Source organism: Ips typographus, linkage group LG1 (assembly GCF_016097725.1).
Source record: "Ips typographus isolate SLU linkage group LG1, UJ_Ityp_2.0, whole genome shotgun sequence".
NCBI classification, from domain to species: Eukaryota; Metazoa; Arthropoda; class Insecta; order Coleoptera; family Curculionidae; genus Ips; species Ips typographus.
In genome coordinates this window covers 3963368-3982927 of record NC_138422.1, presented here as the reverse complement: position 1 = coordinate 3982927, position 19560 = coordinate 3963368, and the positions used below count along the sequence as shown (strand labels likewise).

The 19560-nt window shown below is 33.9% G+C and overlaps 2 protein-coding genes and 1 long non-coding RNA gene across 4 annotated transcripts in view; 1 reads left to right on the top strand and 2 right to left on the bottom strand.

The window, feature by feature from the left end:
• LOC145740160 (transcription factor hamlet-like) overlaps nucleotides 1-17824 on the bottom strand; it is an 82391-nt gene extending 64567 nt beyond the window's left edge. The window contains 1 exon segment of the mRNA XM_081995524.1: nucleotides 17323-17824. Coding sequence (XP_081851650.1) covers nucleotides 17323-17362 — 40 coding nt within the window. The 5' untranslated portion in view covers nucleotides 17363-17824.
• Nucleotides 7471-16629, top strand: LOC145736404 (uncharacterized). The gene is made up of 4 exons (XR_014179925.1): nucleotides 7471-7664; nucleotides 7715-7834; nucleotides 16248-16302; nucleotides 16362-16629. It is a non-coding gene; the product is annotated as an uncharacterized LOC145736404 (long non-coding RNA).
• LOC145728792 (uncharacterized) lies at nucleotides 11645-14089 on the bottom strand. 2 transcript variants are annotated; one of them, XM_081979316.1, is made up of 4 exons: nucleotides 13545-14089; nucleotides 13256-13485; nucleotides 12981-13071; nucleotides 11645-12926 (listed from the first exon to the last, which is right to left on the bottom strand). In XM_081979316.1, exons 1-4 carry the CDS (start codon nucleotides 13670-13672, stop codon nucleotides 12227-12229), a joined length of 1149 nt encoding a protein of 382 aa, XP_081835442.1. In that variant the 5' UTR covers nucleotides 13673-14089; the 3' UTR covers nucleotides 11645-12226. The 2 variants fall into 2 exon arrangements, with proteins under 2 accessions (XP_081835442.1, XP_081835432.1); XM_081979306.1 differs by having other exon boundaries at nucleotides 11645-13071.
• Nucleotides 17825-19560: the final 1736 nt, after the last annotated feature.

The window sequence follows — 19560 nt, the reverse complement described above, 5'->3', positions numbered from 1 at the left end:
CCTGTAGTTTCTAATCATTTTTTGTTAATATGACTTGAATGAATGAAAATTTTGCTACCTTAGTATTTATTCGGTTATCTTGAATCGAAACGAAAACATTTTGGTAACAGTTTCAGAAGAAAATGAATATATCCTTCCAAACGTCGTTTTAGAAATGAGATCACTTTCGGGAACTTACTGATGTCGATGTCTCTTTAAACAATTATTGTCGACTTCAACGCTGAGTAGACTGACCATAACGTTGAAGGCTTCAAAATCTGGCTTCTTTCATTGAAATAAACCAACACAGCACTTTCATTTATGCACGTCACTTGCCTTAGATTTAACAAAATCTTGGTATGACTTTTCATACAATATTCTTGACTTTTTTGGCAACAACTGAAGGCATATTTTACTAGCTGTTTCCTCGAGTTCATCTAAATTTGCCATCATTTTCGTCGGAATAGATTCTCTTCATTTGAACTAACCAAGTTAACACCTACTTTTGATAGAATCGGAAGCCATCCTAAAAATGCGATAAAATTTTCCCCTATACTTTGATGTCCTGCCAAATTTTCAGAATACAGATTGAGAATAGCAAACTAACACTGCCAGAATGACAAAACCCTGTATTAAGTTGTATGGAAAGTAAAATTTAGAAATCGATGTATGCCAGCTAAACTGAATTTGCAAATTTGTACTACTATTTTTACATAAACAATATCAATACACAATATGAAATACGTAAGTAGATATAATTATTGGATAATTAGTACCTACTCAAAACAATATAAATCATTTTTTTTCATGACCTAGTTAAAGAACTTTGAAAATATTATGAAGCAGTAGAAGTTTGAAACAACTGAAAACGAAGCTACTGCGAAATGGTCTCACTTGTGAAGTTTGTCAGAGAGTTAATTTATTATGGTTTCGCCCTTCCGCTTGACAGTCGACCGCTTTCTGTGTGTAGATAATTGAATTCCATTGAAAATTTGCGGTGTGAAACAGTTTTGATTATGGCTTAAGTTGGTTGCAGACGTTGTAGTATTTCCTATTATGTTAAGGACGAAGGAGACAAGCCCCTGAAGAGACGTAGAAATTAATTTTCCGCGTCTCTGTCATCGAAACAACGCCACTGTATAATTCGTTCGTACATTACCAGTTCGGAAATTAAAATTGTCCGACCAATTTAGGACTTGAATCTTACTGGCTGAAGGATCGTAATTTCGTGACACCATCAGGCGATAATTATAAGCAATAAAAATTAAGATTTGGCGCAACGACGTCTTGAGAGTGACAATAAAGTGTGACAGGGTGTTGCTACTAATTAAAATGAACAGAAGATACGACCAATTTGTGTCAAAAGGGTTCAAGACAGTGCTTTGGTAACGGCAAGTTATGGAGTTGCGGAGTTGTCTTAATTGTCTTAATAAGAGAAACTTTGGCCGGCTTCTTTTGTTCTTTCCGATACAAGCGTGTTTTTGTCAGTTATTGCTCAATTTTTTGAAGGTTTATGACAAACGAAATTCCAGGTCTTTTCTTAATGTTCAATTAGTAATTTTGTTTTTTTTGTTATGATCCGGTAACATTGAAGTTAATTTGAGTTACGTTTGGGAGTTTAATGGTAATAAACTTTATTTACATTAATAATCCTAATCTTGAGTTTTGATACAATACAGTGTTCAGTAAGCGCAAAGTAGGTACTCTCTGTTCAGCGTCCAGCAAATTACCAGCAAAAAACGTATGTCGGTATTAAATGTGATATTGATTGTTTTCTAAATGATTATAGTTTTAGGTTATAACTTAAAGAAGAGGCTACAATAAATTATACAATAATAAGCTGGTGTTGTACAGGGTGCTGCATTTTCGATGATTTTACGGGGTACAGTAAAAAAAAAGTAAGTGGCGCAAACTTCTATTGTTTCAAAAATATGAGGTACTTTTGTAAAATTGATCATTTTTGAACCTCCTCTGTATTTCATTTGCTATTAAAGTTTTCAAAAAAGTCAAAAACGGTTTATGGTACAAGTTTTCACGTAGGTGTAGTCAGTTTTTTCTATTACGTTCAGTTTCTGACATATGACAGAAAGTTATATTTTTTTAAATGGAGCACCTTCTATATTTTACATTATTTATTTTTGTTGATTTTTAGCTTTTCAACGGTTTATTACAACATACAGATGGTAAACGTTTAACTTGATAATTGTTTTATAAAGATTTTACCTTTATTTACACCGTTTAAGCTGATCCTTTGAACAGTAGATTCCGGAATGCCTAAAGCATTGAACTTGAAAACAGCACTTAGAGTTAATAATGTTTTTCCAACCACTTTTTTCTTCTGGATTTGTTCGTTTACACTGTACTTGAAAGGTATTTTGAACACAGAACTACTCCATTTAAGACGACTCTCATTGCTTATTTACGAAACTGATAAAAACGTCAAGAGTCAGAAGTCACTGAACAGAGAGTACTCTAAAAACTGTAATGTACCTCTTCTAGAGACCGACGTTTTTCATTTTTTGGCAATTATAATCAGCGTGACGTCTAGTACCACCATGTAACACATAAAATATTTAACCATAACTATTCACACAAAAGCATGTATCAGTATATAAAATAGGGACAATAACCAACAGCATATCCTCTATATTCTATAGCAAGCCTAATTATACAGCTCACACCCTTAAGTTACACACGCGTCAGTTGACCAAAAAAAGATCATAATTTATAAAATAATAATAGAGGTCTCCTACTAAACGACGAGTCTTTTACCCTCATTAAATAATAACCGCCAAACAAGGCCGGGAAAAAATTGGTCAATAATCCTGCGAACGAGAGCTTAGATCACGTTTATCAGGGGGTGTAAAACCCGGGGGGTTGAAGGGAAGGGGACGTGTAGGACGTCGTTCGTTTCAATTCAAATAACGATTTAATAACTCAAGTCTGGCCTGTCTAGATAAAAAATATAAAATTAAATATGACTAATGAAAAAATATTAACAAATGACCATCAAAATATATTAAAACAATGTATTAAAATTTAAAAAAAAAATCGATTTTAGTAAAATGCACAAATAATACTTGTGAAAATGTTTCTTTCTTTCCATACTACATGAAAACTGGTGTCATAAGTTTTGAAAGTTTTGAAACTACAAGAATTGGCATGTTTTATCTCATTGTGAATATTGATGAGATTCATCATCTCATGTACTGTAGTTAATTAAACATAACCATGTCAACTGTGTTGTCATAGAGCAATAGAACGTTAATAACATTGTATGTGTAATATTCCCAAATAATTTTACGTTTAATGGTACTTTCAAAAATAATGGAAAGTGTGTGATTAATAGTGTGATACAACACCGCTATAAAATTTATCCGTCCCTTAATATTGGCAATGCCGTAATGTCCCAGTCACGTGTCCGAAACTGTAAATCGTCGGACTGTCGCTTCGGTATCACACAAAGACGGTGGGTGAAAAATTAGACACGTTGACTTGCACAGGATGCTTATAAGGGTTACAATTAAGGGTATGAAATAGGTTTTATCGAGGAAGTCGCCATTGAATTAAGTAACAAAATAGGAGCATTTCGACTCGCCCAAAAGTAGTCTCATAGTTCTTAAGGCTTATTGTTATTATTTTTTTAATTATGCTTTTTACGTGATCGGAAACGTTTGATTAATTTAGTCTTGTATAGCCTTTTAACACAGTTCGTTTAGACCGTATACAAAAAAATCTGGAAGATGCACCAAATGCATGTTTTGTCAAAAGTAAATTAGTTTTTTCTCTAACAATAAAAACTTTTTGAACCTTGGTTATGTATCAAATCAAAAAGAATTTTTTTAGTATTTTTCATTCAAATTGCTACCCACATTACACAACATAGATTAGTAAAAGAAAACTTAACATAATTCAAACGTAACAATTAAAAAAAAAGTTTGAACTCTTTCAATAATAATTGGATGAACTCTGAATGGCCACTTTGAGAAATAGACATTTGCTAAATACATTTATGTATTCATTTATGTAACTGAAACCGTACCGAGTACCGACTTCGTATCTCTTACAGTTTTGGAGATCCGATGCAATGGATCCTTATGTTGGTCAGTCTGTATGTTAAGATTATGTCTTAAAAAAGCTGTCTCCTTGCCTGTCATTAGCATTGGGTAATAAAAATTCTTCCAAAGTATGGGATTTAAAACATTGGCAGTGGTTTAAAACATTGGAGAGGCTTATTTAACTTGCGTATAGAGCAAGTTTTAACGTGCGAGTTAAAAATGTATTCCAATTAATGTAATGACACATCTTTTTCTCGGGTTTAACTCCACCCACTTAAGAAGAAAGTCGGTTAACAAAATAAACATCTGCCTGACCCAAAATAATGCACCTTTCTATTATTCAAAGCCTTAACCCCGACTTACAGTAATAATGGCGTTTTCTTATCATTCTTTTCATTAAATGTTCGCGTGGCACACGTCTGACAGCCTTCCTATCCTACTTCCGGGATAGCGGGATCCCTGACAGCCCCATTTCCGGCAAAACGTCTTATCCCGAGTCTACCGTTTATCCTTATCCTGTTTGCATTTTTTTTCTGCTGACTTGTCTGCAGTTTAACGAACTCCTTCATTATAACTCATACCACCGGACCGTTAATTTTTCACCTTTCATATTGAACCCTTTCATATTAAAAAACCCCATCAATTAGATAAAGCCACTTGAAATCGGGAATCAAAAGCTTCTGTTAAAGAGCCGAGCTCGTTGTTATAATCACTCTAAAGAGAAAAATCAGTTAGTTGCACTCCAGCGTTTATAAGTACTTTTTGATGTCCTTATTGCTTCTAAGTTGGGTCTTTCATACATGGAGTCGTTGTTTTAAAAAGCCTTATCCCCGAAAAGATCTTAATACGTTCTTGAAATATTTATTGTCTTACGCAGCTGCATTTACGAGTTTAGTAATGATGAAAAGCAAATGGATCTAATACTTTTATGGACCATGTTTTCGTAAGGTCAGTACTAAAGTTTAGTTCTAGGAATTCCATCTTGTTGGAAATTTGTCTGATGGTTGCGTTTAAATTTTATGCACAATTTAACGGCAAACGCGGTTGGTCTTTAAGGAACCTGATACCATTTCGGTGGAAACGAGGTGTTAAACTTATTAATACCATGTCCAAACACCCCCTAACACCTTGCGGGCTAATTTGATGTGCCCAGATGTAGGCGCAAAAAATCAAACAGATCGGCAGATTAGAGTTGAGGGTAACAGGATCTTGTGGCATTTAAGCAAACGTCGTAAAAATTTTATTGAGCATAGGGATTTCTCAATTTTAGGAAAAGATTGGTGTAAAATAAACAAATTAATGTATTAGGATCAGTAAATAGTAGAATTATTGTTAGCAATTAGTAATTAAATCTAAATGATGATACTTCAGCATGTGAATTTAAAAAAAATCGGTTACCTGCTTCAGTCAGTCTGGAAGTAATAGTTATTTATACAACAAGTGACAAACCACTATTTATTCACGAAAAGAACTTTTATTAAATTTGCACCGAGCCACGTAGATGTGACATTCATGTTTGTTTGTTTACATCTGTAAATAAGCGAATGTCATTTAGAGTGAATTTTTTTTTATAAAATTGTTTAAAAAATTACATTTTTTTTATGATTTTTAGTGCAAAACTTGCTTCCTTTATTTGCACTAGTACAATAAAGTCTTTGCACTATGTTTCCAGATTTTAATAATTTTTAGTTCAAAATGTTTCTTTATTTTTTTTTTCATGCTATATTTTAAAAATATTTTTATCTTTCTGTCACTTCCGGTTTAAAATGGAATGATAGATCTCAAAAAGTTAAGGTTCTTAACTTTCCTGCAAAATTAATTTTCAGACGCTTTTCCTTTTGCATCACAGTCTTTAATTATTGATGTCAACTAAATATTTTTAGTCTTCAATCAATTTTAAGTCTCAGTCATTAAAACACGTTTTTAAATAAACCAATCAAAATACATACAGGAAAACTTAATTTCCTCTATAGAATTAAGACTGACGTCATCAAGATCTATAATAAAGGACGAAACCATAGAGTGAATTAATTCTGACAGTCGGCGTCGGTTTTAATGGGAATAAGGGGAAATAAGGGGTAGTTTAGCACAGACAACGTTGATCGTATCTAAATTACCTGACAACCGCCCCGCAATCTAAAGTAATGAACCGCAATCTGGAGTGGGATCGATGTCGGACACTTCCTTGTTATCACGAATGTTTGGGGATTATACATTTATTTCTCACTCGAATAGTGGTTTTACTAGACGTTGTTGCTTTGATTTGAGGTGTTTTTTTGTAATGTTTCCTATTAATGTTACTATTAAAAATCATTTTTGGAATTAATCTTATATAGGATATCTCAGAATCAATGCAGAGAGAATCACGCTGATGATACATGAGAATAAGTATGTATCTAGACTAGAGAATAGCTCTGACATTTTTTGGAAGTTTGGAGTTCAGGTAGAGATTTTTCCATTTTTTGGAAGCCTATTGACGGTAAACTGTTATGAAATACAGGGTGTCCTAATTTGCTTGTTTTTATATGGAAACTCCTTAAAGTTCTCCTGTGGTACTTTTTATAAAAGAAGATGGAACTGCAAGATTTTGCGTAGACTACATAAGACTGCCGAGTCTCCAAAAAAGTCTATTCTTTACCAAGAATAGACGACACCATCGACACGATATGGCTAATGCAAGATAGTTCTCTACCATGAACAAATAAAGTGGATATTGACAAGTGAAGATAGATCAACGGGATAAAGAGAAACCTTCAATGCATTTGCAAATTAAGTTAAAAGTTATCCAAAAAAAATAATCAATTAAGAAAAGGAACTATACTATCAATTTCGATGGCCACAAGAATTAACCGTTATAGGGGGATATCACAGGTGGTTAGTTAAGTTAGGTAAGGAGGCTTGCCTGACAACTCCTTCACAGTGTACCGAGTTGTTCCGCTTGGAGTTCGGTCCAGTCCCTGAAGTATAGAACTCTGTCGACTAGCTCGAACTAAGGAGTATGTAGTGTCTAGCCCCAACCAAGGACCATTATATGGTAAAGAAATGGACGAATAAGGACCCTGGCCTTCTAGCAAAAAACTATAGCTAGCTTTAGATGGTCAAAAAGGACGGCTTCCCCCAGTCACCAATTGCTCAGCTGGCTCCATCCTGAGCGGGCACATTTCAATAACCAACAATTGACCAATAAAAGGAAACTTAACCCAGTTGTAAATGAAAGCACGAAAATCCGCCAAAAACGGCTATGCTCAAACACTCACTAAATCCTCACACTATGAGTTAAATCAAGAGTGATTGAGAGAGTGCTTCCAACTACCACTAGATTCGCTGGTCAAAAGGTAGCGCAAAATGGCTTCATTGCACTTAAATAGCTAGGGCACAACAGGAAATCAGGTGGGGAATTACCGACGCTACAATATTTTTGAAAGCACTTTAGCTTATAGAAAGAGCAGAAAAAAACCGGAAACCAAATGAAAACTAATGAAAACAAACACACTTCTGCCAGACTTCTGACAACGACAAGCAGCAAGATGAACGGCTTAACCTCAAAACTTCAGTAGTAAACAAAATTATTTAATGAAATATGAATTTAATGAAGACCTATTAGACGAAAATTTTGAAAACCACCGGGTAAGTCCCTAAGGAAGAAATTGAACCGTAACAACTTGTGGAATTCTCAGATAGTGTACTAAAAAAAATAGACCATGAAGAAAATATAAAAGTAAAGTTTTCGGTTCTGGTAAGAAAATCAAGAAAAGCACATCGTATTCCGAAGGCGTCCAACTAAGGAAAACTGTCAGGTAATAAAGCGCACATGTAAGATATAAAACACGCAATCTGGCCATCGCACGCGAGTTCCGCCATATTGTCGTCCTTTGTGTCGCCGATGAGAGATTGTCCTGGAGCTCGGTCGCATGTCTTGCCGATTCCAAGACCACTAAAGTTAAAGGCCTGCATTGATTACCTACACGTTCTTTCTATAAAAACAAACACGACCTCTTTTGAAACTAGGGCTCAGGCCTTTAAATCTGTACAGGCCTTTGCGTGGGTCAATCGCATGTCCACGTCTTAAGACCTCCCCTTGCCCCAAAGCTAGCATCCCCGCATAGAAAAGCGCCTCTCATAGATATTCATCCAGATAAGTTGAAATTGCAACGAACAAAGGTATTAGGTTGCTTATTGCTTTGTCAATAAAGGAATACGATTATGAATTAAATACCACATTATGGCTTTTATGCGACCAAGTCACAAGCGTAATTTATTAGTATGGTATGCTAAAAGTTTAAAGGTTAAATTCGCCTATGATGAATTACTTTGCAAAGACATGTACCGGTTTTTGCTAAAAAAGCATGTGCAAGCAGGATTTAAGACTTTGTCGTGCCAAAATGTGAACGATATAGGAAAAAGGCGTTTAGCTTTCTGACAGTTAAGCAATAAGTTGCAACACTGTACATATTATTACACCAATAAGTACTTTCATTAAGAATAAAAAATATTACTTAACAAATTTCACAGAAATAAATTAATTTTTGAGACGTTTTTTCATGTTCACATAACATTTTTGACCCATAGCAGCCACCGAAAATGTCAACTGTCAGCCTGAAAATCATAGTTTCCAACATATTCAACAACAAGTTTGCATCATTTTCTTTCTCATATAGATAAGTTTGTGGCTTCAATACAGGGTGTCCGAAAACTACCGCAGTCGATATTTGAAAATTGCAAAAGGTATCTTTTAAAAAATTTCAGGGTTTAGTATTTACGTTGGGGCCTTCACATCTAAAATATTTTCACTTTTGAGGTACCAAAGTAAGTACCCAAAATTGCTATCAATTTCACCATTTTAAATACTCCACCCTGTATATTATTATATTTTTCGATTCTAGTAATGATTTCAAGAATGTTTTTGTACTTCCTGGCGTAAAAGGGTACTTTTACGCCCATGGGCTTAAAATTTAAAAAAAAATTGTATTTTGTATTGTTTTAATTTTAAACCAAATTTAAATATTATTATAAATAACCCAATAACGATGAAACCTTTACTACTTATTGAATATTATGCTCAAAGTACAATTATTACAGTTGCAAACGTTTACACCGGGAAAGCTTTTCTCAATCGATCCGCTTTCCTGAATGACTGCAACCTCTTTTGTGGCGCCAGAAGCATCCGTGGAAGTAGAGCTTACAATTCTTCTGGCTATCTTAATTTTATTCTACACCGACTCTTCAATGTAACCTTCAGCTATACTCGACGAGCGCCAACCTCCATGACGCTTTACAGCCAAAAGGTCTGCTCCTGAATTTGCTAATAAAGTTGCGGACAAACGCCGAAAGCAATGTCCGGTATAGCCCTCCGGATTTGGCAACTTCAAATACTTTGCTACTACACTGGGTAGCTTACCCATAGTATTTTTCCCAACGGGTTGCAGAGCATTTTCCTTTCTTATATGATAAGAAATATTTCTTCGTCACTGTCAAGAAATTCAAATTGTCTCCGTTATTGCAGTCTACAATAGTGAATATTCTTGGAATCTTCGTTTTTGTTTGACGCAGTTGTACCAAAATAGATGAGTCCATAATGGTAACATCACCAAACAGTAAATTCGTCAACTCCTCTCTTCTGCAAGCTCCTGCAATACCGAAGCTTATAACAACCTTATGGAGCAAATAGCTTTCATCTAGCAGCAGTTGCAAAAAATCTCTGGATTTCCTCCCTCGTAAAGATACTGGACTTCTTCGGAATATATCCTTCCAAACGTAGTTTTAGAAATGCGGGAACTTACTGATGTCGATGTCTCTATAAACAATCATTGACGACTTGAACATTGAGTAGACTGAACATAAAGAAGGCTTCAAAATCTGGCTTCTTTCATTGAAATAAACCAGCACTGCACGTCACTTGCCTTAGATCACACCATTTAGCAAAATCTTGGTATGACTTTTCATACAATATTCTTGACTTTTTTGGCAACAACTGAAGGCATATTTTACTGGCGTTTAAATACCACTAAATTGAAAAATGTCAAAAACTCAAAAATTCTGTGTCTGTGTCAAAAATTTATATGGAAAGATATAATAAAAATATTATGAAAATAATCCCCTATTCTCTACGAAGAATTTTTCTATTTAACTTTTTTTTAATCTCTTTTCTTCCTCAAAATTCAACCTCAAAGGTACCTCTGAATGGAAGACAACTAATCTGTCTCTCTCAAGTCAAGTATATTTCATAAGTCATATGTCTTAATAGACATTGACATTATTATTTACCTAGGTCAATAAAATTTTATTTTTTGTTGTGTTTCTACCAGACTAGAACTGCAGATTAGATTCTATTTTTGTGGAAAAACTAAATTACAAGGCCGCATCACAAGTAAGCTAGTTTCAGATATCAATACTTCAAAATATGTATGTCACAAGATGGTTAAAAAGATAATTCAGCTTATTCAAGTAAATCTGATTGATTGGAAAATTTCAAAATATAAGTGTTACCATACAATTTTTCTATGCAAAACCTCACGGTTTACCATTAAAATTCTCATAATACCTATAATGAATTTAAGGTACTGAAGTGTCAATAATAAAAGCTTCGACAGTAGACTAATTTGAGAGAATATTAACACGTTTCATTCTCGGTTTCATTTAAATGCAGTATAGCATTGCAGTTATCCCAGATCGGAGTACTTCCTCTATATTCTTCCAATTAATTTATCTTTTGAATGGCCAGGATGTTCATTGAAGATTTGAAAGACAACCGAAGAAGACAAAAACAGTAGGGAATTCAAAATACTACACCGTGTAAAATAATACCTTTTAAAGGATGCGTTTAAAAGCGCCCTTAATATAATCTGTCTAAGATATCTTGATTGTTTAATAGGAAATCAGTGGCGTAACCCTGAAAGTTTAATTTAGCTCACTATCTCAGAGATAAAATAAGGTAGGAAAGACGATACGCCACTGAAAAGCACCGGATACGCAAAAGTCGCGTCCAAAAGAGGAGGACTGTGTATTGTGCATGACGGAAGATGGTCCTTTGAAAGAAGATATTTAAGATGAAATGGGATCTTCCACGTTCTATTCTTTTCCATTACCGTAAAATTTCCAATTGCTGATAAATTGTACGTGACAAACTGGAAACTATAAAACAGAAATAACGTATACGAGTACTATTTTATTAGCATCACAATGCGCAATTTGAAGAACAATCAGTAGTTAACTTACTGGGACGCCATTTTAAATTCACCGGTGATAAGAGCCTTCTGACAAAACGCAATTAAAATAGAAATAGTCATAAAAGACGAAAAGAATATACGGCGTACGTGTGTAATACGTATTTTCAAAAATCGTAAATCGTTATCAATCAGGTAGAGCTCGAATCAGCTAAGAAAAGGCCACGGCCGTCATCAAACGATGATGTCACGATCTCTGTACGTCTCGCTTTAAATATTGCTGCCTTCGTTACTTTCCAAGTTGATGCAGCGAGTCAATGGCGTGCTATTCTCTGCTCAGTGAAATGAAATTTAATTAACGTAAATAGGTGTAGTTTTTGCTTTTTCATTTCATAAATTGTATTAAAACAGGATAGGTAAGTAGGTTTTATAAAACAAACCAAATACATATACATACATAATATTGACGCTTTGAGAACAAAATTGGCCTAGGTCTCTGGTCCCATTTCTTTAAATATTAATTTAAAAAATAAACAAGAAAACAAGCAAAGGGTAAATTAAAAAAACATACAGTGTGTTTCGGTTAAAAAGATCTGTGCAAATTATTTTTCTGCTGTAGCTGCAGGGTGATGATTGATGAAGAATATTAAATACCAATTAGTTTAAATCCAAATTATATAACTTAACTTAGGGCAATGTTAACCACAAAAAAACATTGTCTTGGGGCAATTAATCAATTATTGGAAGATAAAAATAGGCAGCTGGTTTCTTTTTTCAATTATTCTTAATTTGAAGGTCCTACAGTGCAGCTAGACCTTGAAAATGAAGTCTCAAAGTAACTTTCAGCTTGCCTTTGCATCGTTTTTGATATACAGGGTTTCATGAAGAAGAGGTAATATTTAAAATTTGTTATCTTTGTTAAATTTAATAATCATATATTTTTATAAATTTGATAATTTTGTTTATTTATAAATACATATACATATACAAATTACGAATTCATAACATAAAACAAAAATCCAAAACTTAGTCTAGGAGTGAGCATCCTAATTCTTCTTCGGATAAACTGGCATCACATTCATCATCATCACCAGAATCTTCATCGCTATCATCAGATGAACCAGTGTTAACAGTAAAAATAAGCTGGTCCACTGTATCATCAAAAATATGCTCTTTTTTTATGAGCTCCTCTTCATACTTTTTTACATGCTGGCAAATGTCAAACCACTCTTTTTCAGACACCTCTTGAAATTTTTGTTTTGTTAAAGCTTCGGTATCAGACAATTTAAAAGTGGTATTATGAGCTGCTACCCAATTTTTAACCAAAGCCCAAATTTTTTCTATTGGGTTTAATTCTGGATGGTAGGGTGGTAAACGCAACACAAGATGCCCATGTTGTTCTAACAGCCTATCTAAGTTATATTGTGGAGGAAATCTAAATTTATTTTCTTGTATGATTTGATACAGCTCTGGCTTTGTTAAATGAGGATCTGCTGGGATTCCTTTTTCCACTAGCCAACTTAACATATCTCCTTTTTTAGTAGCCGTTGTAATATTTTTGTTAACAGTAACATTGTGGTAGGCTGCATTGTCTATAATAAGGACTGAGCGGTCAGGTAAATTAGGAAGCAATTGCTTTTTTACCCAAGTCATGAAATTTATTCGTTTTAAGCGAATGTCATATGATTCACACAAGAATTTTCTTTTGTCTGGTGTCTTCTGCCACCTACAAAAGATAAAGTTATTTTGATGTACATGATTGCCAAGATGTAAAACATACTTAAATCCAATGTTCTTAAGCAATCGCCCTAAGCTGCTTACACTAATGGATTCAGTCAAGATTTGCTGGTCAATAATTTTTTGCAAAATACCTGTAAAGATAAAAAATAATCCCATTTTAGTCTAAATTTTGTTGTTTTAAATTTTCAATTAACACATTATCAAGGTTTATACATATAGCAAACTAGGCTTACATTTAATTGTAAAAAACATGGTAAGTTCTGCTAGAAAAACTCTGAAGACTCTGTAGGTATACCTAATGTATTATAAACTTACCTTTTAATGTTGGAAGTTTTTTCTCAAGAATATAGAAATCATAAATAATTTCTCTGATTCTTTTGATTTCATCAGGTTTGATGTTATCCAATTTTAATTTTTTAATCTGTCCCTTCTTTGTAGGAGTGTGAAATGATGAGCTTGGCCCTCCCCATTCAACATGTAGTGCTTCTCTAGATATCTTCTGCACAGTAGATCTAGACACCCCTGTAGCTGCTATAGTTCTCTCTCTAAAATGATATTTATTATATTATTCAACGTTTTCGTCGTTTTTAATCAAAGACAATACCTGTAGTTATTCAAAGGAATGGAAACTCCTTCTGCCTCCTTCTTCATAAATTCTAAGACGTTACTTACAATTTCACGCCCTTGGCTGTGTATCACAACACCTTTCTTCCCAATCTTTTTTGGAGACATTATGACAAATTAACGATTTTTACTTATAACACGTGAACTCAAACTGCGACCATCAACAATACAACCAAAACACCAGACTAAAACGGAAACTAACCTAACCTAATTTTTAAACTCAACCTGTCCGCCACTACATTTTTTTAAACTTGGCAACATCGTTTAGAGTGCCGGCTAGTAAAAGCATGTAAAAGGGTCCATCTGTCCCTGGCCGCACCCGCATTTGTTTTAATTGTGCCCAAGTAAAAAACCGTACTACGTTGCCAAGTGGCTTTTTGACCGCTTAAGAATTTATTTTCGGGAATATTTTAATAGGACGCCTCTGATTATATCTAATGCGACGGCAACTGTAGAAGGAGAAAGAAATAGTTTTAAAAACTGCGTCATTGATGATGCGGTGGCCTTTTCTCATCTGAATCGAGCTCTACTGACCAATTTATTGTTAACTTCATCGCCGTTTTTACTGATAACACAAATGAAAAAACGATTGTTTGATGAATATAGCAATTTGCTGTTGTTTTCTCTATATTTTATTTTTAAGTGAAATGGGTTTTTCAATCATTAGGACGTGCTCTGCAGCTATTGGGTATATAGTATACACCTAGATGTGCAATTTTAAATAGAGATGGTTCTCAGACTTTTATAGAAAAAAAAACATATTCAATTGTATTTGTAAGTGTTGGTGACCGTAAATTAGTAAATTGGTTGGAAAAGTGATGATTTTATCGGTCAGTAAGATAAAATAAAACAGGACGGTTAAAACATCTTCTGGATAGATGATACAGAAGTTCCCATCTTACTTTAATAAATGAAATTCTAAAAAACCGTATCTGACCACACTTAACATTTCATAACCCAAAAGAATGCTTCGAAACTGGTTTTCATTTTTCCATCTATCCCATTACATTGGAAGAAGTGGGTGAGAATGACAGAGATGAGTTTCACTATTGTTTGTAACATTTTGCAACATAGTCTTAAATCTAGCGTATGTTTGGCAAGAAAGCTGGATTGTTATACAAAAAAAAATTTGTAGGACATGACACATGCTAGCAGAGTTCGGTACTAACTTTGAAAATACCCCAAATTTCACAAAACAAATATTAAGTTGTTCTCTAGATTCGTCTATCATCACCGTAAATAATTTTCTCCTATTTTTTCAGCCACATAACTGACTTTATTTTGGTGGGAGACATTTTTTTATAAAAATCTACTATCCAGGGTGTAATACTTTTATATTTAGTAATTTTTTATATTCTTCTTTTATATTCCAAAAAAAGTTCTTACATCAAGATCAAGCTTTTCAAATATAAATGTATAATTTTTAAGAGTTGTCTAATATGTCCAATAAATATGTCTAACCGTTCTCTGATACATACTCTCAAACACATTCTACTGATACATTTCTACATTTTCTGATCAATGGATTGAAAGAAGAGGCCCAATGAAATGCCAGCAAGTTTCCCTGGTTTGTTAGAATTCTTCCTCTGGAGACATTTCAAATCAAAAATGTATGGTACCACACCTAACCTAAACCTATTTCATTAGAAGAAATTTTATCCCAGATTCTACAAAATTTAAGTCAATCAGTGTTATTACTTGGCATGGAATTTGTACTGCTGCATGGAAGTTAATCGTGAACATTTTCAGCACTTGATAGCCTAGAACATCTTATATGATTAGTTCAATGGACTAATTCTACGTTTTTTAACATCATCCTTGTATTGTAAATTATTGTTATTACTTTGTTTCATTTGACAAGCAAATTATTTGACTTTGTATGCCTAACCTAACCTAAGGTTAAAAAGGTACAACGCTAAAAAAGGAAAGCACATAGGTATTCGATTTTTTAAGCCCATTTTCTCGGGAACTGTTAGATTTAGGTATAGGTTATTACATGGAAAATGCTTAGAATTTTAAGGACAACCCCAAAAAAATATAAATAAAATTTATTTTTATTTTCAGATTGACCTTAATGTAATAATTTTTTTAAACACCCTGTATAGTAGACTTTTATAAAAAAAGTGTCCCCTTTGAAAATAAAGTTGACGTTTTCAAGGGCTTTTCGAAATAATCTAGAGGGTTCCTAAATACTTTCCTGGTTCGTTTTCGATCATTGCTGTTTCGCTTTTATCATTAATTAGTACCACACAGTTTCACAATTCAGTACACTTTTTTTAACTATTTATTTAAATTTATTATGTAACTGTAAGTAGTATGTAGCGTCAGAAACTTTTTTCTTCAAAATAAGATTTGTTTCACTGTTGATCTATAGGGCGCAATAGCGCTTGCTAAGTACTGACATTTTAATATGTAATTATATTAAACAAAATACCCGGGATTTACTGTCCCCTATGTAGAAGGGGGTAGTATTCCTTAAGCTTCTGAAGATGAATACTTATGGTATCGAAACACGTTGAGCGATTCATTTACCAATTAGTGGCTTTACAAATTTATTATGAAGAAGACTGTATGATTTTTCTCCTTCATTGGTACTCCATACATCCCACTGTGAGAATATGGACTTCTACTTCGCTTAATTAAAATGTTTGAATCTAATAATCTCATATTTTTTTAACTTTAGAAATCGGGAACTGAGCCCCCATCTGTTGCCTAGTAACTGAACTGCTGCCCGATTGGTTGGTATGCCTAAAAGCGCAATTGGGTCGTCTACTAACAATTTTTTTGTTGTAATTAGAAGTACGCAGAAAAATATTTGATACATGACACCTGACATCTTGCTGCGAGAAAAACGTCACTGAAAAACATACTTCTTTAGACACCATATGTGTGATTTTTATATCCAAACATTAACACTGTGTATCTTGATAACGAAACATCTTTGGACCATGGTTTATATAGCAAACTAGAGTTATTTTTTGACGTTATCAAACCCTAAAATATGACGTATTTATCGTAAAACACCCTGTATAGGTGAGAGTGAACTGTGTGCTTTATTCATAACATAATCGTTTAACACATAAATGTAATAAATGTTTTTATAGAACCTTATTTAATTTTTCGTTTGAAGATTGCTGTTTTGTCTTTCTCAAAGAAAAACTTTCCAGGAGTATCACAAAACAATAATTGCAATCACATGTCACTTAAAATCGAGTCTTGGCATCTCTCTGCAGATTGCTTAGTGAAGGGGCACCTTTTTGAAGGGCAAATTTTTGCTGTTTTGTCAAAATGTTACAAAAAGTTTGTTAAAATTCGGGTTTTGCTTTGTGGCTTTGTTTGACCTTGACGTTAGATTGTTAGACTTTTGACAGATGAAAATTAAAGCATTAAGCGAGTTTCGAGTCATTAAATCGAAGCAGAATTAACTTTAAGAGAAAATAAAAATAAAAAAGAAAGTCAGAGAAAAAAGCGAACATTAAGTTACAAACTACATTTTATTTCGTGCTTAGATTATTATAGCCAAAAGAATGTTAATAAATTTAACAGGATTTAATAATCTGATATGAACATTCTGAAATTAAATCATTATCGTCTTTGATAAACAAAAACGTAATTAAAGTAAAAGTTGGTACCGGTTTTATTTTGTTACTTCAATATTAAACCGTGGGGGAGAAATAATTAGTACTAATTAAAACTTTACTAAAATAATTTTGTGCCAATAAATTTTATTTTTATTTTTGCATGATAAAAAAACTTACCTAAAGCAGTCACACGTCGAGCCACTGACTTGGAACGCATCTTGGACCCAAACGCAGCCTAAATCGCCTCTCAACTTTTGTAAACGTCCATATACACGCCACTGTCTGCTTTAAGTTCCGCTAAACTCCAAATAGTACTTTTTCCGAAGATCGATTAGCGAGTTATTGCAATTTTGTATTTAAAACAATTTGTGTTTATTTTGTTAAACAAGTCTATTAAGCAACAATGTAGCAGTAAAATAAAAGCGGCAAATCAAACAAATAAACAATCTCGGAACGACGACAACCCCTTCGGGAAACTCCGGCAACCCGCAGGACTATAGAGACAATAAGAAGCTAACCAGGCAGGCAGCACTTGTCACTCGCACGCTGACTTTTTTCTCTTCTTCTTCTCCTGCGACGTCGCTCGCGGCCAATAGGCGGCCGCTGTCATGTTTTGTCACTGCGGCGCGATTGTCTGTTGTTTCATGCGCGCGCCTCGCAGGAATACATAGAGCAGAGCAGCCTAGATAAGAGAATCCTGCCGATTGCGAAACGGGTCGATAGGGTTAAAAGAGTGGGGAGTAACGAGGATCTTCTTGGGGGATGAGCCAAACGGATAAAGAGGGGGGAGTGGGGAGTGACATTGTGGCCTGTCGCGCGCTCATTTTTTTTGCTCGTCTCGTTTCGATTTCGGGTTGGGTGTTTAGTTATGATTTTGTTATAAGAGCGAGTTTCAGATTCTCCAACATAAATAAGAAAGAAATTCGTTAATATAATCAGTTATACAAAACAAACCAATCGATACGTTTAAAAGTTTACAGAATTAGTGGCCGGTTATAAATTTTTGTTAAGCATAATTTAAGAATCATGGGAATATTCAAAAATATACGCAACTAACTTTATTTTAGAAAATATCTGCTCTGTTTAGGTTAATGAATAAAGAGTGATTCTAAAACTGATCAGAAACTTGAGAATAGGAATTTACATGAGGAAGCAATCGTAGTAAGTGATAAAAACCAGATTATTCACGTCCGTTATTAAAAATGTGTGAGGGTGAAAGAAGCAGTAGCTTTTTCGAACAACAAAACGTTTATTCACATCAAGTGATTATATATTTGCGGCATCATCATCAGGGCTAAAAACTTACACCTCTAAGACTCTCTTTTCAGGAGGAGCAGAAGCCATATATTCCCCTAGTTAGATAGGGGATTCAGGAAGGAATATAATAATTACAAAATAAGTAATAAAAAGAGAGAGGAAGTGTGATGAGTAACTAAAAGACATTAAATTATGAGCAAAGTAAAATTAGTGAAACTGTACTAATTATTCTACAAAGGTCGACTAATTAATAATAAATAGTTAGAAATCCAACCGTCCAAGTTGATAAAGTTTATAAAAAACAGAAACCTCGTACTTGAAAGGTGACTTCATGTTTTTGAGGAAAAAAAGTTGAAATATGACAGTCTGAATTACTCTGAATTATTTGATTAACTCTTCAAATAATCAACAAAAAAATGAAAACCAATTTTCAAAATATCTGTTTATTTCAGATATCCCCGGAAGTAATCGGAATTTTTGAGGTTTAACGACGGTATTATTAAAAGATACTACATCATTTTAAAATCTCTTACCGTTTTCGAGATCCCCATACTAACACACGAATTTGTCGCACTCTGTATACAGTGTGTCCTAACTATAGTTAAACGCTAAATTTCTCCGTCCCTGTTCATTTCAGGGAAAAAAGTTTCGGTTAAAAAGTTAATTATTTAGAAAGGTGCATTTGTGGATCTCATTTTTTATACTGGGTGTCCCAATAAGCCGTATACGCGGCTGTTTCTTGAAAAGTATACATAGTATGGCTACGAAAAAAATTGTTTATTAGTAAATGTGGCCAAGGGAAAATGCTGAAAATAATTTTCAGCTTTCTAAATCCACCGCTAGGGGCGTTTCGATACCACTAAAATGAAAAATTTCCAAAAACTCTGAAAATTTAAATGGAAAGGTATAGTAAAAATCTCATAAAAGTAATTCCCTATTCTCTGCGAAGAATTTTCCTATTTAACTTTTTTTTATGTCTTCAAATTAAGTGGTGGGAGTAGTCTAAAGTTTGCTTTGAAAGAAATGAAATATCTCGAAAACGGCTAATCGTAGAGACTTCGTTTTTGCGGCATTTTAAAGAGCATTTTCTGTCCTGTAGATTGCGCCAAAACAATGTTCCATTTAGTATTCGGTCTTTTCGATAGAGGGCGTTTTTAC

What these genes read in the sequence shown, in the direction of transcription:
- LOC145728792 (XM_081979306.1), bottom strand. Translation starts at nt 13,672, where the DNA reads ATGTCTCCAAAAAAGATTGGGAAGAAAGGTGTTGTGATACACAGCCAA. An exon ending in ATTCCTTTGAATAACTACAG is followed by an intron (nt 13,486 to 13,544) that starts GTATTGTCTTTG and finishes ATATCATTTTAG; the next exon opens with AGAGAGAACTATAGCAGCTA. An exon ending in AAAACTTCCAACATTAAAAG is followed by an intron (nt 13,072 to 13,255) that starts GTAAGTTTATAA and finishes TTATCTTTACAG; the next exon opens with GTATTTTGCAAAAAATTATT.